The sequence below is a fragment of the Anguilla rostrata genome, chromosome 4 (genome assembly GCF_018555375.3).
Source record: "Anguilla rostrata isolate EN2019 chromosome 4, ASM1855537v3, whole genome shotgun sequence".
Lineage (NCBI taxonomy): Eukaryota > Metazoa > Chordata > Actinopteri > Anguilliformes > Anguillidae > Anguilla > Anguilla rostrata.
Window position 1 is genome coordinate 35,931,021 of NC_057936.1, and position 26,886 is coordinate 35,957,906.

The window sequence follows — 26,886 nt, forward strand, 5'->3', positions numbered from 1 at the left end:
CTGCTTCTCCATGTTTACACTTTCCCAGGAGATTCTGACACCATGACATTGACCCGGAAGTACATATGTGCTGTTATTTATATTTGTTTGCGAGATCTCGCAAAAGTTTTGCTGGGGAATGCAAAATTTTGTGAGGGAACCCTAAAGTTTTGCAAGGGAACACAACAGTATTGCAAGGGAACGCAAACGTTCTGCAAGGGAACGCAAGAGCATTTTCTTTGTTCTCTCTCACCCGTGTCTCTTAAGGGACTCCGTACATAAATAAACAGGTAGAAAACATCTTGGTGCTGCCCCCTAATGTTGGAAAAATGCTTTCTGCATTCCACTCTGGCCCCACCCCCATTGCGATATCAGAGTTCCTCTTTGAAGGTACTACTATGTCATGTAGATGTCAATCAAGATTTCAAGCTGGAAAATAGTTTCCGCCCACAAATTCTTCCGTTTACGTTTTTAATAGGACAGAACACTGCCTGCACCTGATTGGCTAGATTGGTTTTGGCCCAACCTTTTTCAAACCGGAGAAACATAGTGGCCTGATCATAGACTCTCTCATATTCCGCCTAAACAATCCACTAAAATATGTTTCTGAAAATTTTTGAGGTGAGAAATTGCTTCTTATCTGGATTCATATTTGATCTGCAATGCTTAGTTTGACAGTTTTATCCAAGTTTCATGAGCCTGTTGCAGCTACGCTGTACAAATTCATTTGCATATAGAATACTTAATGCAAATGAGATGGGCACACCTACCCCACCCACCCGAGGACGCATTTTTCAAAACCATGTAGTAGGCGGGGCCAGGCTGAAACAGTGAGTGTAATTACTCTTTAACATCAGCAACCCATTCAGACCCGAGAACCAGGTGACCTGAGTTAATCAACTGTGTAATTGTGTAATCAACTGCTTTAAATAATCAATTTCTGTACTACTCAAGTGTTGAGTAACAATCAAAGTCAGCAGATCCTGTGACTGTGCAGGACCAGGAGTGAGGATCACTGGCTCAAAGACATGCTTTTCTCTAGCATTTAAACTTCCAACCATGTTTACTGTCTGTCCTGACTCTCCCCATATTAGACCAACTAACTGTTTTCATAAATGTGTAACTTAGAAAGTCAGTTAGTGACTTGACTGTGCCTTTGGAGTGCCTATGAGGACCCCTGGAGGATATCAATTTAAATACAAGTTTTAGTCACTGTGGGGGGTGTTTTTTTTTGGGGGGGGGAGGGGGGCAGACATGCTTATGGAATATTTTCTCTGAAAATCAAAACAATTGTTCACAAAAACAGTTTAAATCTCTGCAGGTAACATGGTGAAGACAAACTGGTGGCCCTAGGCATAATAGATATCACAATCATAGACCTATAACACACTGATTGAAGTCTTAAGGCGGCTTTCTGATATTCTTTTATTTTAGGTATTGTACTATTTCATATAAATCAGTGTACTGTGAATTAAATTATACAATATGTATGAGGGACTAGTAGCCAATCATAAGAGTTTGTAACATACATTTCTTGACATCTGCGTGCTTCAGTTAAATATGACTGCTTATCATTAACTGTAATTTTGGAATAAGCCATGAGTAGATGTTATATTTGAGCCGAGTAGACTGAACTAGTAAGTAAAGCTCTCTTTTATAAAATACAACCAAAAAATATAAATATTCTTAATGAAATACAAATACGAGTATTTTGTCCCAGTCAGAGGCGTAGCCTCTTAAGTTGCATGTTCACGACTTTAATGGCAATGGAATCCCTTGATTGCCAAAACAAAACAGAAAACAAACGTAATTTGCATAAACACCGAGACCGTCAGTGTCGAAGACAAGCCTATACTGTTGACACTTCGAATCAGTTTGACTACAGGTGCTGCGTCCGGGCGTATTTCCCCAAACCACAATGTAACTAGTTGCGCATCCTCCACAGCGAGCCCCTTCCAAACGGATCCTCTTCAAAGGAAAAAAACGGAACACGTTTCGCTCTTTTCCCTTGGAATACCAAGAGTGTTTTATCAGATTGGATGGCTCTAGAACTCGACACACGCAACACATTTTGATTTTTGAAGATTCTTCTGACAGTAATTTTGGACTTACTGCCTGTTTTCGAATACATTTCCGACTCATAACATACCTCTGAAATTACCTGACAACATGCAAATATAGTCTTCATATAGTTCTCATTCGGCTTCGTTCAAATGTGGATTGTAATTATTTTTAAAACAATGATTCATAAATCGGTTAATTCATCTTAATCACGAGCAGACCTGCGTGTTCATGTTTTTCATGTAGATTATGGGAGCTGATATCCCTGGAATTAACACGAGCTTCAATCTCACTCATAACGACTCTTCGAGGATCAGCAGCACTGGTGCTGCCTTTTCGGGATTTGTCATGGTGATCCTGGCTGTGCTTATGGTAACTCTGGTAGTTGTAGTCGTAGTTGGGAACGCACTGGTCATCCTCGCTTTCATAGTGGACAAGAGCCTGCGAAACCAAAGCAACTATTTCTTCTTGAACCTTGCGATATCAGATTTTCTTGTAGGTGAGTATGTATAAATGTAGCTCACATTAATCTACTTTTATTTTACAACATAAAATAAACAAATCGGCTAAAATGCATTGAATAGCTACATTTGAAGCCACTGCACGCTCAAAAATAACCCGGAATTATAATGTTCCAGGCAAGAATCCAGACAAGAAAATTATTCAACACGAACGTCTTCAGTCCGAACCCTACTTTAATTCTCCATGTATTTTCTTTTCCCGTTAATTGATTTATGCCTATCATTAGCCAGAACGTGTATTTTTACTGATCAACAAAATAAAGACGACTCTCAGATATCTCAATTCCTGTCATCGTTCTGGACAAACTTATAACGTAATTCATGTGATTTTAGGGTTGCAAATTCGTAGGCAATTGATTATATGATTCATATAATATAGTATCGCACAAAACGGCACACGTGGAGCGTATATCTACACAAAATGTATTTTCAGTCATGGTTATCTGTTTTAGCATTTATAAATGCGTTTGGCTGACGGCAAAATATGTTTCTCCACAGTCAAATTGAAAACAATTTGAACGGACAGTACTGGACCCCACCTGGAAAACATTGATACTTCCTCAAATGGCTGGAAGTGCTTCGTTGATGCTAGGTTTTACGCAGGCACACCTTCTCTTTCAGCCAAACTCTTTTACTCCTGGTTAAATTGCCAAGTATATTACACAGGTTTGTCCAGGACCCCAGGGAGTCGCCCGCCTATCCCTTGCGATATTTTTCTGGGTTCTTTAATAACCTCATGAAATGTAGGTTAGGTCTTCGAAATCACAAAGTCTGTCTTGATTTACCTCCCGCATTGCCAGATAAAGACCGTACCGACACAGTGTCTTCTGCAATAAGGGGTCCTTTAAAAACACATATTTTTTCTTAAATACAAAGCCACTATTACCAATGCCTGAAGAAACATAGAAAAGGGATGGACATACATTATTTAAGATTGACAGTTTCATTCACATAATACCTGCTGTTCCAGATGTTCTAGGAGTTTAAAAAATTTCAGTGAACTACTCTTGGTTGAGACAAAAAAAATAAAAAAATAATAAAAAATGCTTCCTGTCATAAATGTTAAACATTATCTGTGGCAACAAATTTCACTCAAAGCAGCTTTCAGTTCATGAGAAACAACACAGAAAGAATGATCAATCAATCAATCATTGTTTTCTTTTGTAAAGTAGTGTTCACAGTTACATTATCATGCAATGATTCCATGGATTTCCTAGAACAAATGAAAAAACTCCTGAAAAACTATTGGGGTACAACTATTTTTAAATAAAATGAAGATAAACCGTTATTATCTTGCCTTTGGTGTGTAATAAATGCTCTAGCTGATTATTTCTTCCATTCATATGTATTTATTGTATAATTTCCAGCTTTGCCTGTCAATATCGCAGCATAAACAATATGATAGGTGGTTGGCTGTAATGTCAATAAATATGAATCCCAATGGACATAAATGGAAGTTACTGTAAGATGATTCCAAGGGGGAAGACTGACAGGGGCCCTCAAGAAATATCAAATTTTCTTGGGTGGTGGGACCCAATGTGAAATATTTTCTTGGGGCCAAACATCCCTGGTGGTGCCCCTGGACATAACTATCTAATAATTATTAATAATATTTTATTATTGGAGTTAAATGGAAATAGCTTGTTATGTATTGTATATCATGTGTCAGGTTTGTGTTTGTTCAAATATGCTTTCAAAGCAAGAGATCTGAAATAATGTTTATCCATGCATTTCTTTGTTCATTGATAACACCGGAGCACTTATAATTTTAGCAAGATTAAACAGTGCTAAAGATGCTAACTTGTGCAGTCATGTCTTAGGGTGTGTTGGGCCTGATAGCCTATCATAGAATGGTGTGCCCGGTGGGGTGTAGGACTTCTGATGGATTGGTGCTGATAATCTTGCTTGCCTGTTCAGTCACGCGCTGCAGATTGGCTTGGTCCTCACACACACTACCAATATGCCTGATGGTGATAGCGCTTTGTGTCTGATGGTGCTGTATTTGATTACAGGGGCCTTTTGCATCCCGGTCTACATCCCGTACATTCTAACTGGGCGGTGGATGTTCGGGAGAGGACTGTGCAAATTGTGGCTGGTCGTAGATTACCTGCTGTGCACCGCCTCGGTCTTTAACATCGTTCTCATAAGCTACGACCGCTTCCTCTCCGTCACCAGAGCTGTGAGTATGGTCACCGTTGGCTTTACATCAAGCAGGAAACTTAACTACAGCCCCCATTCCATTTCTGCAGCATCCTTGGTTGGTTTTGGACGACACAGCCTTGTGCATTCGTCCTTAAATGTGCGTACTTCCAGTTCCTTCATCTCATGGGTTTTTGGTAACTTTGCACTGAGGTGGGCAGCCGTTGTGCTGCAGGGCTATGTATGCCATGGAGCTGGTGCAGACAGATTGCAGGTCCACCCATCAACCAGAGGAGCCGCTACTGGGCAACAGGATTAGGATTGCTCTGCCAGATGCAACCCCCCTTGCCCTGTGTGTGCTGCATCAGTGTCTATTTATTGAGCTAAAACTTGTCAATTTTGAGGCAGATCTCTTTCACAGATATTTTTTTTAAGCATGTCATTATGTGTAGACAAACCTTTTGCAACGATAAAGCACAACCCTAGAACAAGTTTGGCGGTACCTCATGCGTACTGTTTATTGTGGTAGTATTTCCCCGAGGACCAGCACGGCCTTACATATGACATCGTGCTACCTCTGAGTTCACATTTATTGCTCTCTGCTAGCCCTCAGTGCTACCTCCATCAGTGATTACAACTAGATTTGAAAACAGTATGGTTTCAGTGTTCACATCAGAACACTCACATGCGTCTTGGACTTACACCTTCAGGATCTTGTTAGTCTTAAAATGATGTGTCTGTGTAAAATGGACATTTCTGTCATTTCAGTGGCTACATGTGACTGACCTTATCTGGTACATGTGCATGATTGCAGTGCTGGCAATGGTGCCAAGCTGGACATGAGAGGCTTTCCTTAATATAAATAATCTATGGTCTCTTAAAATGATTTTTGCAATAATAATAATAATAATAATAATAATAATAATAATCATGGCCATCATCATTGAAATTTGCATAATGCTTTTTAATAATGCGAAGACACTTTAAAATATTGCCACGAAAACGGAAAAGGCAATATATTAAGTCAGTATATAAAGTCAGACAGGAATTGAATGTAGACAGGACAGAAGGGTGACAGAGGAGGGAGGGAGATAGGTGAACACAGAATGTAAGCGTGTGTTGGGGCGAGGGGATTTTCAAAGTTTGTGCGACCAATTTGTCTTCACGCTTGTTTTCACAAATGTACTTCAGTCACCATCAACAAAAGGTTGACAGCCTTTTTGTGAAGCCACATGTTCAAGCCAATGTCCTGATTGCACCACCCTAGTAATCTACCAATTTAAGCACAGACAGTGATTGACAGTAATGTTTACGAGTAGCAGTGATGCATTAAATTCAGTCAGATGCAGAAAACACATTAAAATGAAAACAGTTGTGTAACATTTAATTTTGAAATGGTAAAATGAGAAGTGTTAAAAATAGTCTGCAGCAATGATTCAAATAATGATAAAGGAGTGTAGTGTACACAGTTGAAATGAAAATTTGAGGTCCTAAACTCTGTAAATAAATAAGATCATGGTCAGTTGTCGTCCTGTCCCTGACTGATGATGCTGCATGAAAACATATACATATGAAAAGATTAATCTGTCTGCATGAACAGAGGTGGATACGTTGACTATGGGCACATATAGTTTTATCTTCCGAGTAAGACTCGGAAACATTTCTTCAACTGCATTCCAGAAATCACCCAATGGCAGTGCAGTGCTATTTTCAGCCATGTGTCTTGTGTTCACTCATCCCACATGTGATCATGTCCATCCACATCACATTTCACTGGCTTCCTGTTTCACCTCACATCAGATTTAAAACCTAGGTGTTAGCCTGACATGCAGTGAATGGAACAGCTCCACCTTTTATCCGATCAATCAAACTCTCCTTTCCACAACCTTGAGGTGGTGACTGGCTCTCCAGTTCCAGTGTGGTTACTTCTCCCAGTAATGATCCCTGTCTGTATTGGCCCCCGCAGTGGTGGAATGAACTTACCAAAGTAGTCAGGACAGAAGAATTATCTTCCAGCAAGAGACTGCACACTAACCTCATGCACGAACACTGATATAGGTTTATGCATGGGCGTTGCTAGACCCCTTTTACTGGGGTACGTGCCCCAGTATTGATCTGTGATCAGTGTTTGAGTTTTAACAAGCTCCTATATTTGGCAGTGGATTAATTTAGATTGATAATAACGGGAGACTAATGGATTTTTTTCTAATCCACAATGTCAAAGCAACGCAGTTTAACCCAAAATACAAGCTGAGGCACGGACCTTGCGGTCTGGGTCTGTACACCGCGGCGTGCACATTACTGTCCATGCACGCCAGTGTGCATGTCGTAGGCATTCAAGAAAAAAATTGTGTGATTTGAGTAATGGGGGGCCTGTGCCCCAGTAGCAACGCCCCTGGGTTTATGTATATCTTCTGAGGGTTCCTGTTATCTATGTAGTCATATGTACATATTATTAATACTTTGGTTGTTGGTTAGTGCGATTAACTTGCACTAGTGCTTTAGTGATGTTGCATCTTTGCTCACTGATCTGATAATGTTGTTAGCTAAATCGGGGCCTATTGTTAATTAAGTATCTGCAGTTCTGTTTTTCTTTTATTGTAAGCTGCTCTGGATAAACGCATCAGCTAAATGAATGTAATGTAATGAACATAATTTGTAATTGCCCAGCTCAGTTTCACATTTTTCATTGGAACCTAAAATTGAGTCCAATTGAGGAGGGTTGTCATGTTGCACCTACACACTTGCTTTGGATCAAAACCAGCTTCAAGTCATTTTTGAGCGGGTTTATGGAAACGTGGCTTATTTTTGAGTTCATCAGGGTTTTAATATGTTGTTTTTTCAATTCAACTTCACTGACAGTTATACAAACCGTTGGGGTCATTGTTTCCGCATCTGGTACAGTGTATCAGCAACTTCAATTGGTTCTCATGCACTTACCTTGAAGAAGGAATAAAATATGTAAAACACATTTGTCTGTCATTTCTGTTGATTTGTCTAGGACCATGGATATAGTATGTTGTCAGTTAGGGTGTTGATAAGTTCTTTCTTTTTGTTTTTATACAAAGCAACAGTCCAACATACTTATGTCGAAGCTGTCTAGCTGATAGAACTGTCCTGCCATTACATGCTTTAAAGATTTTTTTTTAAAAAGCGCATAATTTTGAATTACCCTCTTTTTCCAGCACACTTTTTCCACATTTTTTAATGTTACAGCCTTATTATAAAATTGATTAAATTCATTTTTATTCTCATCAATCTGCACACAATAACCCATAATGACAAAGCAAAAACAGGATTTAGACATTTTTGAAGATTTATCAAAAATAAAAAACTGAACTATCACATTTACATAAGTTCACACACCCTTTACTCAGTACTTTGTTTAGGCACCTTTGGCAGCGAGTACAGCCTCAAGTCTTCTTGGGCGCGATGCTACAAGCTTGGCACACCTGTATTTGGGGTATTTCTCCCATTCTTCTCTGCAGATCCTCTCATACTCTGTCAGGTTGGATGGGAACGTTGCTGCACAGCTATTTTCAGGTCTCTACAGAGATGTTCGATTGGGTTCAAGTCCGAGCTCTGGCTGGGCCACTCAAGAACATTCCCAGACTTGTTACGAAGCTACTCCTGCGTTGTCTTGGCTGTGTGCTTAGGGTCGGTGAACCTTCATCCCAGTCTGAGGTCCTGAGCACTCTGGCGCAGGTTTTCATCAAGGATCTCTCAGTACTTTAACTCCATTCATCTTTCCCTCAATCCTGACTGGTCTCCCAGTTCCTGCTGCTGAAAAAGCACACCCCCACACCATGATGCTGCCACCACGCTTCACTGTATGGATGGTATTGGCCAGATGATGAGCGGTGCCTGGTTTGCTCCAGATGTGACGCTTGGCATTGTGGCCAAAGAGTTCAATCTTGGTTTCATAAGACCAGAGAATCTTGTTTTTCATGGTCTGAGAGTCCTTTAGGTACCCTTTGGCAACCTCCAAGCGGGCTGTCATGTGCCTTTTACTGAGGAGTGGCTTCCGTCTGACTACTCTACCATAAAGGCTTGATTGGTGGAGTGCTGCAGAGATGGTTGTCCTCCTGGAAAGTTATCCCATCTCTACAATGGAACTCTGGAGCTCTGTCAGAGTGGCCATCAGGTTCTTATCACCTCCCTGACCAAGGCCCTTCTCCCTCGATTGCTCAGTTTGTCCGGGTGGCCAGCTCTAGGAAGAGTCCTGGTGGTTCCAAACTTCTTCCATTTAAGACTGATGGAGGCCACTGTGTTCTTTGGGACCTTCAATGCTGCAGGTACCCTTCCCCAGATCCCTTGACACAATCTTGTCTCGGAGGTCTACGGACAATTCCTTTGACTTCATGGCTTGGTTTTTGCTCTGACATGCACTGTCAACTGTGGGACCTTATATAAACAGGTGATTTGGAAAGGTATACATGTCCAATCAATTTTATTTACCACAGATGGTCTCCAATCAAGTTGTATAAACATCTCAAGTATGATCAATGGAAAACAGGATGCACCTGATCTCAATTTTGAGTGTCATAGCAAAGGGTCTGAATACTTGTGTAAATGTCATATTTAATTTTTTTATTTTTAATAAATTTGCAAAAATTTCTAAAAAACCTGTTTTCACTTTGTCATTATGGGGTATTGTGTGTAGATTGATTAAATTCATTTTTATTCTCATCAATTTTAGAATAAGGCTGTAACAAAATGTGGAAAAAGTGAAGGGGTCTGAATACTTTCCGAAGGCAATGTATGCATTATGTACTAACCCAGATGGAAAATCTTTTGTTCAGGATTGTCTTTTCTTTAACTCTTGAGAAAGTAGTAAGATCTCAATTGTACATCTTTTTGAGATCACTTCAATCTGAATTGTTGATCCTAAAACCCCCTTAGGAGAAAAGATGAGATAATGAGAGAATGAATTTGAAACAAATGGATGTTGAATTGAGATGCGGTTGTTTCTCATGAGGTCACTGAGAAAACTGAGACATATTTGAGAAGAATCATAGAGTTTTATTTGAGCTCTTTCTCTGATCTCATGGTCCCATGTTCAGGAGACCTAAATTAGACTTATTTAAGATCATTTAGAGATCTCTTGTTTTGATCAGAGTAAGACATAAATTAGATTATATGTGGTTGTTTCTCCTGAGTTGAATTTGAGAAGTAGGAGAAAAAGCCTTTGGTCTCACCTTAGTATTAAAAATAGCTCATTTGTGTCTAGGAGAAATGAAAGAAACAACCATGAGATCTCTTCTTGGATTTTGCTTTCCTATGGGAAGTGTAGCTATTTAGTACATAATAAATATTTATGAAAAACAAGAATCATGGCATCATCACAAAATATATGTTAACTCAGTTTAAGGTTTACCTGAAGATCTAAAATAATGTCATTTATGAGATATGGAAAACAGTTTTCCAAGCCTGTGCTTGGGGCATTCAGTGACAAACACCTGCCTGTTTAAGTAGCATTCCCACATATATGATAAAATATTCCCAATGTAATAAAGTGCAAGTAATTCACAGTTGCCTCATCAGTGTTAATGACTGCTCTCTGTCAGAGTACATTTCCAGTGACCAGGGACACCCATTGGACTGCTGGAGACTTGGCAGCCCTTGAGTATCCATCTGTGCAGGTTAATTACTTAGAAGGGATCAGCACTTAGGAGTCATCCAACAAATAGCCCAATTTGACACACTGTGAAGCAAAAGTTAGCCCTCAGCACTTTGCTGTTCTAACTCTGACTGCAAAGGCCACATGGCAGCTCAGCAGGCTGTCCAGAAACTTGTACTGAGACACACACACACACACACACACACACACACACTTGATGCAGAGTGATCCATCTGGGTTAGTTTCATGGTAAAATTGTGGGGGTGGGGGGCTGGTGTACGTAGGGTGGAACATTGACTGCTGTAGTAATTACAATCCAAGTAAAACTGAGAAGAAAACGGTGTTCTCTTCTCAGCTTTGCCTCAGCCACTTTATAAGAAAACTGCACAGGTTTCTAGTAGAGTATTGGGTATGGGTATTTGGTTCTTATCGAATCCTGTTTCCGATTGTCATGTTTTTTGAGTACGGAAAGAAACCAAAATGTGTTGTATGCAAAAAACCACCTTTATTTTCAGCAAATTTAGGCTGCTATAAAAAGTAGTAAAAAAGCTAAACCAAGTAAAATTAAATAAAGAAAAATAAATTAGTGTCCTCTCGCTTTGAGGCATGTTCAACACAAACATTTACATCTGCCAAAAAGGAATGTAATCCCTTCAATGACCCTGGTTACCACTCAGTAATATTAATTTCACAGTGTCAGAGCTTGATGTTGGAGGAAGTAGTACATATTAACACTACACACCTAATTAGGTTGCTAATTAATTTGCTATATAACCAGCTATGTAGACGTAAGCACAACAGGTCCTGGCAGTTCCGTAAAATTCTTTGCATTTCACTTGCTTGTGAATGCCATTAAAAATACATTTTCAGGACCAGATGAGCAGATTCGAAATGCACATTTCTTAACGAATTCCCGGACAACCAGACCACAACCAGATTTCAACAAATCTTACAATTTATTAAGGAAGCAAAAATAAAAACAAACTTCAGGAGTGGGCCAGGCCAAAATAACAAACAAAACGCATCCACCTGAACATAGGAAACTAAATACCCTCAAAACAAAAAAAAGGAGAACAAAAGAACAAAGAATCTTACCTTCCTCTTCCTAACTTTAAACCATTTAGACCTAAGGCGCCCTCTAAAAAAAAACATTCTACAACCTAAGGCATTGTTGTAAACAACCTTCTAAAACCTGAGGGTTTTCTGAAAAAAACTTGACAGAATTGTCAACGTTCACTAACACCTTTATTTCTCAGCCTCTGTAGCACATAGGAACATGAAAACCATTTGAGAGCTTAAAACTTTTGGCTTTGAATGGGAAAGTATTGCCTTTGCCCTAATGTTCATTAACATTTTTTAAAAAATCAATAAAACTAAAAAAAATGTTGACGAATGTGCTTGTTGTTTCCAGCCATATTTTCAATAAAACAAACAAACTGGCAGTAGTAGTGCAATAACTATCACAGTTTGTTCACACTCTTGTAACAGAAATGGGCTCACTGATGTGTTCACTGTTAACTTCAGACACACTGCATTTTCTGTCTGTAGTGTCAGTACTAGGATGATTCCATTCTTCACCAAGTTTTTTTAAAATACTGCTCTCGCTGCACGGTGGCATAGTGGTTAGCACTGTTGCCTCGCAAGAAGGAGGTTTCAGGTTCGAATCCAGGTCCGACCGGATCCTCTCTGTGTGGAGTTTGCATGTTCTCCCCGTGTTCGCATGGGTTTACTCCGGGTACTCCGGTTTCCTCCCACACTCAAAGACATGCATGTTAGGTGCGCTCCTACAGTTGCCCTTGACCAAGAACTGGAGTTGGTCCCCAGGCGCTGCACTGTGGCTGTCTACTGCTCCTAAGTAACTATGATGGGTCAAATACAGAGGACAAATTACCCCACGGGGTTCAATAAAAGTATCTTATATCTTATCTTATAATCGCCTTCCCAATGTGGATTTCAGCGAATCACGATGCATTTCATTGGTCACATGTCTTGAAAACAATGACAGGGCCTAAAACACGCTCACGTTGCACCCGGTTGTAAACGGATATACATGCAAATGTTGCATCCGGTCTTAATGGGTTCAACAAAAGAAAAAAATATATATATTAAACAAAATGGCACCCACTCCCCAGCTTCCTGGAAAGAATATCTGAAATCTGTTTATTGCTTCAATAATTTAGGTTTCCACACAACACCAAAATAGGGCCACAACAGGCTGAAGTAGTTTTCCCAACTGTAAGAGATGACTGCTCTAGGGATAGTCTGGTGGCAGGAGAAAGGAGTCGCGTCTCAGCTCCCAGGTATTTATACTTGACCCGCCTTCTCCCACACCTGCAGCTCGTTACCTCAATCACCGTTGTAGTGGGCGGAGCAACCTGTCAGGAGGAGAGGAACAAAGGCAAAACAAGAGCGAGAGAGAGAGAGAGAAAGAGAGAGAGAGAGCAGACATATAGACAACTCAAAAGGGGACAAGTGGACAACTTGACAATAAATACGTCCTTGGATATAACACTATCCATGTAGCATGTAGGCTATACATTCCAAATGGAAGATTGTAACTTCACCTCACCTCAGGAGGGCCATTTGGAAACATTACTAGTTCTATGCCATCGGAAACAACCAAGATATGCAAGAGGCAGCTGCCCTCCAACCGCCAAAGGCTTACACCTTTTCCCCTTTAAAGGAGATTGGTCTGTTCAGTCATAGATCCGGCACGTATTCGCTGGCTATCTGGGGTTATTCAACTTGCATGTTTCTTTGTTTTATGTTACTGGTATGCAATGTAAGATGGATGTAGGCCCATAGACACTACATAGCCAAAAGTATGTGGACATCCCCTTCTATTTTGTGGGTTTGGCTAGTTCAGCCACACCCATTTCTAATAGGTGCATAAAATCAAGCTACAGCCTTGCAATCTCCATAGACAAACATTGGCAGTAGAATAAGTCATACTGAAGAGCTCAGTGAATTTCACTGTGCCACTGTCATAGGATGCCACCTTTCCAACAAATCAATTAGTCAAATCTCTGCCCTGCTAGAGCAGCCCCGGTCAACTGCAATTGCTGTTATTGTGACGTGGAAATGTATAGGAGCCACAACAGCTCAGCCATGAAGCAGTAGGCAACACAAGCTCACAAAATGGGACCGACGAGTGCTAAAGCATGTACCATGTGAAAATCATCTGTCTGTTGCAATACTCACTACCGAGTTCCAGACTGACTCTGGAAGCAACGTCAGCACAAGAACTATTTGTGAATTAGGTTCCCAATGGATTTTTCTTGTGGTTGAACGGAAGTAAATCCCTTCAGCCATGTTCCAAAATCAAGTGGAGAGTTATAGTAGCAAAGGGAGGACCAAATCCATATTCATGCCTATGTTTTTGGAATGAGATGTTTAACAAGCACATATAGGTATGATGTTTGGATGTCCACATACTTTTGGCTACAGTAGCAACCGAAGAAAACATAACTAGAAAACATGCTGCGACATCTGAATTCACAACACCAATCTACAGGGCTTTTCATACGACTTTGAGTGACTTATACTTGCTCATTGGACATACCCCAAACCCAAACTTAAAACTGTGTTGTGTTGTGTTTATTTTGGTTGTTGTGTTGCAGTACGCTTCGCTTCATTGCCATCATCGATTGTTTAAAAAAAAAAAAAATTCTCATTTCCCATGAGTTCTCAATGACTAGAAAACTAGTCTATGGATTTTCAGATTTTCCTGGATGTATGCCAAACCCAGGCTAGTAAACCACTAACTAGAAGCTAATTTTACCAACTAGATAACCGTATTTCTAAAAGGGAAACAAATGAGTGAATGTGTTTTCTCCCATTTTTGCATGTTTGCAGGCACTGGCTAGTCATACCCACCACTCTAGTTTGCCAACTGACAGGCTGAACTGCCTCAACATGCACCGTGAATCAGGTACCAACGGAGATGGTAATGCTAAGATGTCGCTATGGGTGCTCATTTCTGTCTGGTCCTAATGTGCATTGTGGCTCAAGGTACAAACCCACTGGGGTAATATCTTGTGACTGATACCAGCTGACTTGAGGGAGGAACTAGCAACATGGGGAAAAGGGGATTATGCTTTTACCAAAGTATATTCTCACCCATATTTAGAAGAATACTTTTGACTTGTATAATCTGAGACCATGCATAAATATTACAAATGATGAATTTTGAAAAGAGTTCATTTTGTAACTGAGAGAGGCCAAAAATCCAAAATCTGAGGGGGCCACTTTAGTTTGAATGGGCAGGACCCCACTGATTGAATCCACTATTAAAGCAGAATATTTTCCATATCTATGAAATGAAATATTTCTGAGTACTTGTATTATTCATTTTATGCAGTCATTTTTGTTCAACTTCATCAATGGTTTGAATAAATTTGCAGGACACTATATGCACCTCTCAAAATTTGTCTTTATGGAATAACTTTCTGTTTAATGTTATTACCCCCTGCTTATTGGTTTCTTAGATTATTGTAAGGTTCCCACATCTCGTTATGCTGGCTAGTGTTGCCTGTAATGTTCCCCGGCCCATGGTATTCATATAAACTCTTGAAGCTCTGAGTGACTTTTGGACATAGTGAAGTGATATAGAGGTCAGTGACCACATCATTATCTCCATATTCATCTCCTTCCCTAGCAATTTCCTGGGCCTTTAAGGGAGGCTTGGCATTTGGTTATAGATGTTCTTTATCCTGCTTAAGTGTCTATCTCTCCTTGTCCTGGTTTTTGTGTCTGTAGTTAGTTTAATGCCAGCCGAGGTCTATTGATTAAGGTTATATTAAGCTTTCTACAGAGTACTGACATGGATGCGACATCCATTGACTGTCGTCTGCTGTTAATCCCCTTTGAAAGCAAGGTGTAAATGGTATTGTATTTCTGAAAAAAGCAGACATGTAAACATTCTGTCTCACTTATTTTTGTCAATATCTTTCCCTCATGAGTAGGCTATCCACCTATATATTTTTTGACTTCGACTGATTTGGTGGAAACACATTCAATTATGTATTAAATCAATGGGTCAAAAAAGAAAAATATATTTTAGTGGTGACTCATACAAGCACCAATGCCACACCAATTTTAATGACGTTGCAGTTCTCCTTAATAATAATTCACCCCCCCCCCCACACACACACCATGGCAACTTCTCTCATCACCCACTTTTGATATAAAAAAAAAAAAAAAAGTCTTCTCTCTTTCCTGCATGGGTATACCGTGTATACAAGTATAGAAATGATCAAAATACTCAAAAATAAGTCCTATTTTTCATCCAACAAAACATGTGCAGAATATTTTCCCTCTGAAGGTGCATTCTTATCCCCTGCTGAAAAACATGATACAATTGATTTTCCTGTAAATTTCTGTCTCCAAGGTGGTCATTTAATGGGGGTTTGACACTGGAGATGGAAACTGCTTCTGATCATGTCACCATCAAGCAACAGCAGTATCACAGTGTCCTGATTGTACTTACAACCCTCACAATGCAAAGTGAATCTTGGCATGCCTTTTCACAAATATGTTTTGCACCGGAAATATTTCAAACTGGCATAGTATCAGTGTTGTGAATAACATGATCAAACTATCAAGGCTGAAACAAACCCTGCAACACTGAATTTTCAGCACCATGTTTGTTCACAGATTCTGTTATGTCATCAGTGAATTAGGACAAAACCAACATAAAAACAGCTATCTGCTGGTTCATTTTTGTGTGATCACTTAACACATGGCTTACATTTATGGTTGCTTCTTTTATTTGTGAATATTTGTATATTGTTCATTTTTCTTTTCAATGTTGCATCTGTCACAACAGCCTGTATACCAATGAATATAAATTATCTCCACTGACCTTTAGAGATCTGTCTTTGATCTTCCAAATGTGTTTCTGACAAAGGCATCGTCTATGACTAGGGAAAAAGGGGAAAGAAAAAAACACTCAAAGGCATGACACTGGTCATAAGGAGACAAAAAGCTTTCACAAAATGTTCCTATCCGCCTTACTCACTGAACAGTTTGTGCAAACACACAGCAGTTGTTACAATGCGAGTACACATCGGGGGTCTCTGAGGGAGGCGGTTACACCCGCTGCATTCGCATACTCAGTATTTATTCATTCAGAAGTAATTCATACTCTGCCAAATGAACAGTCAGAAACACCTGTTCATATGATGGCAACCAAATTCAGGTGGGTGATTAGGGGTGCCTGTTTACATTTCTAAACGTATACATTTAATTTTTGCCTTGTGCAGAGTTGTCTATCAAAATTCTAGACTATCAGGTCGTAACATAATATTAGTCTAGTCATGTATCCACTGTCTAGGTCATGAATTTTATCCTTACAATTAAATCTGTATTTTGTATTGACCACACCATTTGTGAGAAAAAAAATTGTTACATTGCAATGGAAAAACCATGAACAACAATTCAGTTACAATTTAGCAGCCTTTATTAGTATGATCCTTTCATAGATTTTCCACTTGGCTCAAGTCAAGTGCTGTGCTTTTATTTATAATGTTCCTGCTAAGGCACAAACGTGCTCTGCTTGAACAGAAGGAGCTTTTTTCCCCCTATTTTTGCGTTTCTGTTCTTTTCTTCCTTCTGGAATATAATGTTCCTTGAACACCGTTAGAGTAAAAAGAAACAACCTGTTATTTTATTCCTTTCCAATCACCTCACAAACATTGAAACATGCCTAGTACCTCATCTGAAAACCTATTATATTTGTGACTATATATGTTTCTGAGAAAAATAATGAACACAGGTAAAGTGCAGTAAATCTTTTTAGTTGTGCAGCACTTATTCTCTGAGTTATCCATAGCTTTTGACCGTTGTATTAATCATGACTGCCTACATGAGGCCCCCCACCCTATGAACACACACCCCTGTTTAGAAAAAGAAACTCATTATGTGGATAATGAAAAACACAGTTGGGAGATGATATCACACTGCATTAACACAGAATAGCTTGGCATAGCTAATGCAGCACCATGACAAAATAACCACGTTGGAATAATGGGGGGAAATACTGTTGAAAAAAATGCAATTCTCAAACCGATAACAGCGACACAATCAAATAACCTGGTCAGCTCCAGGCATTTGCAAGATGTAAAAATGCCTGCTGCTTTGCCACCACAATTTTGCCCCACCACATAGGGAAACATAAATGTAAAGAAGTCTTATCTGGGTCAAAGAGGAAAAAATGTTTTTATCATCTTGGAAACTATGCTACAACTTGGTTATTTGAAAGAAATCTAGTAAAGGAGCTGCCTCACCAAGTTTACAGTTCTATTGCACAATTGTATGGGTACAATGCTCAAACATACAATTTGCAATCCTGCCACAGAATAAAGAATACTAGATGATTTGCCCAAAATTATCAAAAGAAGAAAAAATAAAAATACACATGAAGTGTTCTAGTTATTTTAAGTGGGTTTGCTAGTGTCCATTTAGTTTTTGTTCAAAAACATGCAGTTTTGTTTTTATTTCAGTTTGGAATTCAGTTCAGTTTTTTAACATAGTTTTCATCTTAGTCTTAGTTCACAATAATAACCTTGCTCTTAACAATCAAAATTTTCCTGATTTTCAGGAGGACATCAATGCTATTACCCCAGGACCCCTCTTAGAAACCTGCCTCAACACCTGGAACCCTAACCTTAACCCAACCCAAAAATAATTTTAACTCTAACCCTAAATCCTAACTGTGACCGTAACTCAAGGCGTAGGAGTTATCGCAAGCATGATTTTGAAAATTGAAATGGAAAAACACAACCTAAATATTAACAATTCAAAACAACAAATAAGGACATAAAAAATGTAGTTAATGATTACTTGTCACAGTATGTGGGTCAGTGATCCAGCGATTTCTGTTAATATCTCTCTCGTCTCTATCATTTGATTACACTGCCACCTGCAGTAATTTACTCCTGTAGTTGAGCCAGTAACTGATTAAGGGGTTCAGTTGGAACAAAAGCCAGATGCTTCTCATGGCAGGCCAGCTCAGGGTTTCCACACAGAGGATCTAAAAATAAACCTGTCTGATTGGGTGGAAGGGAAGGGGGCCCGGGGGGGGGGGGGGGGGGATGAGGCCAGGTGGTCGGTTTTCACAGAATGACAGAAGAGACTCACTAAACCTCATCGTCTCTCTTTGAAGTGCCACTACTTCAGGTGAGACCACTTCTTTCTTTGAAGTGGCCCTCTGCTCTTCATAAAACACTAAGGGAGTGCTTGATATCTCGTGGGGAATATCCCGGGAAATTGAAGGAGGTGGAAAAGAACTGCCGGCATGTTTGGACACAGCCGGGGTCAGGCTCTGGGGAAACGTTACGCAGGCGTGCGGCCTGTGCGCACACTTGCTGCTGGGTTCTGGTTGGGTTTGTTAAACTGGGTTGTGCACGGCTGTATGGGCTAAGGAAAGGATGCTGTCCAGGTAACATGGTACTGGACCATCTGTGTGGGTAGCCTCACAGCAAGAGCTAGGTAAATGGCCGGTTGTGGTCCCATCAGGAAACTGGGAGGGTGCACGATGTGCCGGGGGGCCTGGCCAGTGCCTGTTTTGGGCCAACAGAAGGTTGTAAGTGGTATGCGATGTTCTCACAGAGTGAGCCAAATATGGATGACCTGTTTAGAACAGAGCAGATATGAAAATTGGGAACAGCCACAGTGTGAAACTTATTTTTAAATGACATTGATTATCTTTTCTGACTTGGCACCTGGAAACGAGATGTGCGCGTGTGAAATCAGATTACCAGGCAGGAAACTTGCCACAATGTGCTTTTTGTTGTTAGCCTGGTATTAATCCTACATTATGGTCATAGGTCAGTCTATTAGCATCAGCCTGACTGGCAATAAGAGCTGACAATAAGGCAGACCATTAAAGCTTTAAAAGTGTCAGTGAAGTGTCAAAGTTGACCTTTGCAGTTCAGTTTTCTTCAAAATGGAGTAATTTATTTGTTTGAGGGGAGGGGGGTGAGTATCAATTTTGAAATTTTCTAATGCTGGAGAAAGAAACCTGGTTCCATGCCCTTTCCATAGACAGGCCAACTGATAAATTATGTGAAGGGCTTGAAACAAGGCTCTGTGTGGCTGAATTACTGCACCTAATTATCTCCATTCACTGATACACCAAGGGCCAGTTACACAGACACAGACTAAGACATGGACTATATGGACAATCTCAATTCAAAATTGAATTTAGTCTGGGACTAGGCTAAATATGTGCCTTTGAAACTGTCCCCAAATGTTTTGCAGAAAAGCTAAAAACTACTAAAATGTAATTGAATGTCTATTGTAGTTATTCCGATATATACTTTGTGTCCGGTTGATATTCTCTATAATTCCTGTGGGATATATTAGTATAATATATAGCAAGAAGATTGTTTCATTAAAAGCATGACTTAATAATATAGGGTTGGGATTTTGCTTCCTCAAGCGTTGCTCTGAAATATGAAGTTCCATTACAAAACAAACAGTACATCAAGCTGCTTATCCAATTAACCCACCTCAGATCCAGACAACATCAACCTTTTTATAGCAGCTCATTCAGCCTCTAAAATGGCAATCAAACCATTCATCTCATTTAGAGTGCTTTTGAAGAGGTGCTGTTGTAATGTAGAAATCTTAACTGAAGTGCAGCTTTCAGACTTTTAGTTTCAAAGCTTCTAAAATTCCCAGCGTAATTACTAACAAAACTGGTTTTAAATGCATGCAAATCAGCAAGAACTGAAACATACTACCTCAGGGCAATACATTCCATTGAGTCTAACTCAGAAACAGCTCTGCAAGGACTGGCACAGTGTGCAATACACAGTGCATGAGAAGTAGAAGTGATGCATATCTGGAATTCATTCAGATTCATTTTGTTTTACCAGCAGAACCTACCTGTTCAGTTAATTGCTTGGCAGGTTGCTGTATTATTTTTAGTGGTTGTGGACTCAGTTCCATTTTGCCGTACCACGATCAATTTATATTGATGGAATAGGATATTAATTGCAACATGAATAGTTTTATATTAACACGTCTGTTTTCCCACGCAGGTCACTTACAGGGCTCAACAGAGCATGACCAGTCTGGCTGTGTGGAAGATGGTCGCCGTGTGGGTCCTGGCATTCCTCTTGTACGGCCCGGCCATCATCTTCTGGGAGTTTGTGGTGGGGAGTAGCAACGTGCCGGACGATGAATGCTTTGCAGAGTTCTACTACACCTGGTACTTCCTGCTCTGCGCCTCCACCTTTGAGTTCTTCTCCCCCTTCATTTCGGTGGCCTTCTTCAACCTCAGCATCTACCAGAACATCCGGCGGAGAAACAAGAACCGGGCCATCCACATGAAGGAGCGCGGCAGCCAGCCCCAGCCCCAGGGCTCCTCCGTGTTCTTCGTCAAGACTCGCAAGGTGTGCTCCGGCGAGCCCGCCGCTGCCGTCGCGTCCGCCATGGTGGAGGTGGACGATCAGTTCCCCTCCTCCAGCTGCCCCAGCCACCACACCTTCGTGCCGAAGAAGAAGAAGGGGGGGTCTGGCAAGCGGAGGTCCGTCGGCTCTCACTCCCGCGGGGCCGGGAGCGGGGCCCGCGGCTCGGCCGCCAAGAGAATCACGCAGCATTCGCGTCTGTCCCGGGACAAGAAGATCGCCAAATCGCTGGCCATCATTGTGTGCATCTTCGGGGTCTGCTGGGCACCATACACTCTTCTGATGATCATTCGGGCAGCCTGCAGAGGGCACTGTGTAGATTACCACTGGTACGAAATCACCTTCTGGCTCTTGTGGCTGAATTCAGCCATCAACCCATTCCTGTATCCTCTCTGCCATGGCAGTTTCAAAAGAGCTTTCATTAAAATATTGTGCCCCAAACGGCAGTCCGTACAACCTCAGATTGTAACTGAGTCCTGACAGTGACAAAAAAAAAATAAAAACTAAAAAATATTGCAATGAAGTCTCTCTGAAGAGACTTGGGAGGCTGGGAGGACTGATGTTAAGGAAGTTTACCTTGGACCAAAAGCACAATGTATAGTATATGGGGGCTGACCCCATGCTGACTCAGACCCCTTTTTTTTTTTTTACAACATTCATGCTTCCGATGTGTTTGTTTTAAGCTTGAATAATTTTCATTGTAAAATGGACACAGGGTATTTCACGTAAAATGTGTTTATATTGAATATGTATTTTTCTCTCATTTCACGTAAAACGTGTTTATATCGAATATCTATTTCTCTGAAAGATTTCCTACCAAGGCAATTTAGTAGAAAGTGATGGATGTTAAATTTAACTGAATCAGTCTCCTCAAAGTGGACCAAATCATAGTGCATACAAGGGCAAAGGATTTTTTTTTTTTTCATATGCTGTTTTCTCTCATGTGCAAAGGCATTGATAGATGCAAACAATTACTTTGTTCAATTACAACGTTTTGCGGGCTAAACTATGAATGTGAACTGATTACATTAAAAAATAGGGTGTAAAAGATGTTCATCGCAGAGATTTCAAAGGAGAACATCATAAACATGACGAATATAACAAGAATAGTACATCCGTATATTTAGTGCTGGTAAACCAAAGGGCAAAGCAGGTCCACATTGATTTGTTGAATGTTTTTCAGAATTTGCTTTTTTGCTCACCATCTGTGCCATCAGCTCAATAATTTTCTATGTCTATCAATGTGACAAAAACACTTAAAGTCCAGGGCAAAGTGAGGCACAGCTGAGTCACACCTCTTTGGATGATAATTACAGACAATACTATGGCACAAAAGGATAATGCGTCAAGTCCAAAAGAGAAATGCTTTTTGAGTCCACGTGTTTGTGGGCTCTGAACAGGTGTGAATGCATGCCACCTTGTACCTACTTCGGTTTCAAAATGATACTGCTGTCCTAATTTTAGCTACCGTCTTTCTGGAGTCCTTGTAAATTGCTCTTGCTGTGGTACTGTTGTCACGTTGATTTGGAAGACAATCTAGTGTGTCTCAGCATGGCATTGTAATTTTGATTCAGTAGTGATACCACTTGCTTTTCACTCCATGAAAGATCGCTGGTGCCATTTTCCAAAAATCATTGCATTGCCTGGAGAAAAGAAAGGAACCCATAGACATTTAAGATGCATTCTCTTCAGAATTTGATGCACATTCAAAAGTAGTTCTGGTAGGCCTGGTCTCAAACTTCAGACACTGCATTGAGCAAAATTCCTGATAGGTGGGTGTTAAACTCTATCACTTTTGGTTTCAAATATAATTCCCAACTTGAATTCATAGATTTCTACACTGGAATACTATGCTTTCTCCAGCCATCACATGCAGCTCATTGCAAGTCAGTTATTTGGAGGATAACTATGGTCTATGGCATTACAAGCAGTAAACATTGTTTCAGAGTGTGGTCATTGCAACAGAGGCTGTTGTCTGTTTTGTATTCTACTCCTCCTCCTCCTCCACCCTCCTGGGTCCTTAGCTGGATAGCTCACTCTTCACTGCCTATTAATACCAGCCAATCGATGTGACACATCAGTAGTGCATGCCCATAACTATCAGCCTTGCTAATACATAAACCAGTTAAATTAGAACAACCAGAATGTAGTCTTATTAGTAACTGATACTCCTGCATACTCATTATGTTATGAAGGCTAAAATGATACCCGTGTTGAGGGTTATATCACCAGGTAACACAAATGAAGACTTTACTTTGTTTTCCTCAGTGAGGAAAACACTGAACGAACCTTCCTAGTGTGATGTGTGATTATACTTTGTTATGGAATTATGGGAGTGAATATACAATGCAGAAACCTACTTTAGGTCATCAATTTGTTTGACAGCACAAGGAGCGCCAAATCCATGTTGCTTTTCATCCCATTTTTGAACTTCACTTGTGGCCATTGAGGAAAAGCAATACCTAGGTTGACTCTGGTTTTTGAACAAGCCCAGGTTGTTGTTTAGCTTCACTGTACTTGTGCTTCCTCTCCTCTGCCATTGCAGTAAATAGCTACAAATGCTCTGCTGAATCATGACCCCATGCCATGGGCTTTGTAGCCAGACCCTCCTCTCCCCACACAGAAAAGCGGCAGAGGAGCACGGATTCGGGAAACGTGTACAAATACAGAGACTGCCAGTGCATCATAGATATGACTGAACATCAATCCATCCACCCATCCATTATCTATACCCGCTTATTCCTTGTCAGGTTCATGGGGGGTGCTGGAGCCTATCCCAGCATGCACTGGGCGAGAGACAGGAATACACCATGGACAGGAGGCCAATCTATGACTGAACATGGTTATTTAATATTTTCAAGGTAAAAATCCTACATAGTACACTCCTGGTAAAAAAGGGCCATATTTTATATATAAATAATATTATATATAAATAAATATTCATAATGAATATTTCTTCCATTGAGTTCAACAGGAATATTAATCAGGAGAAACAATGCTTGTAGTATCTGCTGCATATCTGGCAGCAGCATAGTGGTTTGAGGCTCATTTGATGCCTTGGACCCTTGATGACTTAAAGCCATTTAGCCAACAAATGTGTTCCATACTGTATCAGCATAATTTACAGCTGAATCTAGTCCCACCCCCCAATTCCCATAGAGATCCATTCAAATACAAAGTGTTTTTATATCGCTTGTAGGACATCCTGAAAATAAGATATCCAGACTCTGATGGTGTTGATAGGTCACAGACATCAGGAAGTCGTGGCATGCAAATGATATGCAACCAAATACAAAACATGACTCTTATTTGACATTATATGTTAATCTGTCTACTGTATAACTGAATTTCCCTGTTTCTAGCTTTTCTCCAAACAGTTCACTGCAGCAAAAGTAAACAAGCAAATGTTGGCACAGAAGGTCTCAGGAGTGCATTTGTTTAATTCTTGCTAATTTTCTGACCAATGATTTGTTGCAATTTTGGGCTTGGCCCATTTTTTTTGCCCAGGAGTGTACTCTTATAACAATATTGTTTTAGGGTACTTGCAACAATCCAGAGGTCAGGTTGGAATGCCTAATTGTTTATTCATATTCACATTTATTAGAGAATCAGGAGTGGGAAAAATGTGTGACTTATGTTCTCTCAGAAATCGCACTGGCTACACGAGCAACCATGATGTTTTAGTATAGAATCTGGGGGTTCCGAGTTTTGTTTTTGTGCAATATGCCTTTTTCAGCAGATTCATACACTAATAGCCAGAAATAATGGTAAAGAGCATAAAATTACATTAAAGGTCCAGGAAACAAAAATCTGAATTGTTTGCTGATGTCTTGTTTTATTTTTTGCATTCACAAATGGGCGAAATATTTTAAAAAGGTCCTTGGAAAAAAAACAAAAAAGCCTGAGCTAAAATTGGCTTGCTTTCCCCTAGGCTAAACACCAGGTTTTCAGTGGACAGGGTTAACTTAGTTACATAACAAAAACCTTAAATCCAGTGAAATCCTTTCTACGTGTAAAATGTAAATGAGGCTCTTGCCAGTTTTGTGCAGGTAAGGCAAGCTAAGTTGAAAATGCCTAAGCATTGCCCCTTCTCTGGATGCCGAGAAAGAAACACACTTTTCTTTTCACAAAAATGGAGACATGCTGGAAATGGGTTTTATTTCTGGAGCCCACAGGAACTGCAATATAACAGTAACTCGCACAGTTAATATTTGCAGTGCCCATTTTTGCCTGGAACTTACATGGTGGATCGTAAATAGGCCAACCGTTAGCTATCGACAATTAAATAGCTTTCAAGCTTAGCCATGTGGAGTCAAATTTTCTTTATTTGGGTGTAATGTCCAGAGTTTGACACTGCTACAGAGTCTAATGTTAGTTTACAGTAGTTCAGTGTTACACCATTATTATCCATTGAATGATCTTCAGGGTTAACTATATGATGGTAAAGCCTAGTTTATGTTGCTTTCTTTCGTTATGTCTGGTAGTGTATGGTTACTATTCTAATTGGCTCTTACCTAGCTAGTGATGAGGAATGGTTTGCATACTCTTGAAATCTTCAACTGAGCAAAATCAAGTTCTCTCTTTTTATTATTTCAACAAACCACCTCATAAAGCAGTTGTCTTGTTAAGCATTTTAGAACATTTCCTACTTATATCAAAATGTATTGTTGGCCATGGTATATGTATGGATTTAAAGGGGAAATATAAATGTGGGGGATTGGCATCAAGCTGTCACGACTTCTCCCATACATCCAGGTATACCAAACTTACATCAATATTGCCACCTTGCGCCATTGCTTTCACTGCCCTCTGGTTTTCTGATCAACTGTAACATTTGCCTAGTCTCCTTTTTACTGACTAGTATACCACATTAGTATTTCCCATTGACAGCAAATGTTTTTGGTGCAATACAACTTGCGTGACAAATGTTTTTTCCTTTAAACATTACAACTCAGTGCTGTTGGGTGAAATATGATATAATGGTATGGGCCATTAAAGGACCACAAATCAAGTGTGGTTTTCACTCTTATGTGTTCAAATGGAAATCATTTTTTTTTTTATAAGCCATGTGTTCATGTTATTGTAAAGAAGGCCAAGGTAAGGTTATATCAAATATGTTTTAGAAAGAGCTTTTTGATTAATAATGAAAACGGGGAAGTATTCTGCTTTGCATCTTCAAAAGTGTTTGTAAGATATTTGGGTTTCAAATTTCAAATGAGTACTTTACAAAAATAGCTGACGTCAATAAATCAGAGATGCAACACAGTCACATAGGACTACAGCAGAAATCTGTTCTAGTGAAATCCATTTTATAATATTAATTTGGAAATTAACTGAACTGTACATTTTATGCAACTGTATAGTCGAAACTCAGTGCAAAAATATGTCAATTGTATAATCATTTTTGCCAGTGTTCTTTAGCTTTAACTGTGTACTTGTACTTATCAGTTCTTAATAAAAATTCTGTTAGATGTTCATGAAAAGGGATGAAACTTTGTAGGTTTCCTTTTTTAAAAAGAAAAATGACTTAATTAGTAAAAAATGGGTCGTATGTCTACATTTCAGTCTCTTCTCTATCTGATCGCCATCATATGTATGTGACAATCTCATTAGCAGGGTCAACCCAATGGAAATTTACTTTAAGATGCTAAGGTTTTCTGAGAAGCCTTGCTACAAGACAAATTCCTTTTCTCAAATCATGCCTTCACTTCATCTCCAACGACCATTTTGACCTTGCATCTCATCAGTGATCACTGTTCCTGCAATACGGAGTGATTGGACTACAATGGAAGGACCATCATGCATGATCTAGTAAAGCATAAGGACGCAACCATTGTAGCCTTTCTTCGTATTTACCTGTCTTTTACCCGGTGTACTTGTGCATCTCAATCATCATTTACTCTGTTAAATAAATTTGGCATTGATTTTGAATGTGGTAATTACTCAGAAGTTAAAATTCCTACAAATCCAAGCTGTGGATGTCGGCCTAGGTATAGGAAAATGTCCTCAGTCAATAAACCATCATAACTGAGGTTGTGTCCTATGGTGCCAGGAGGGGTGTGGTGGGACCAGCTCTCTCTCCGTCTCTTCCCTTCAGCACCTGTCTCAATGACCTGGGAGAGGTGGAGGACCTTGGACAGCAGCGGCCGCA

At 39.9% G+C, this 26,886-nt stretch overlaps 1 protein-coding gene across 1 annotated transcript; it reads left to right on the top strand.

The window, feature by feature from the left end:
- The first annotated feature begins 2,289 nt into the window (after positions 1 to 2,289).
- On the top strand, positions 2,290 to 26,610 carry LOC135254109 (histamine H3 receptor). Its single transcript, XM_064334061.1, has 3 exons — positions 2,290 to 2,539; positions 4,574 to 4,740; positions 20,367 to 26,610. The coding sequence occupies exons 1-3, from the start codon at positions 2,290 to 2,292 to the stop codon at positions 21,213 to 21,215; spliced, it is 1,266 nt and encodes a 421-aa protein (XP_064190131.1). The 3' UTR covers positions 21,216 to 26,610.
- Positions 26,611 to 26,886: the final 276 nt, after the last annotated feature.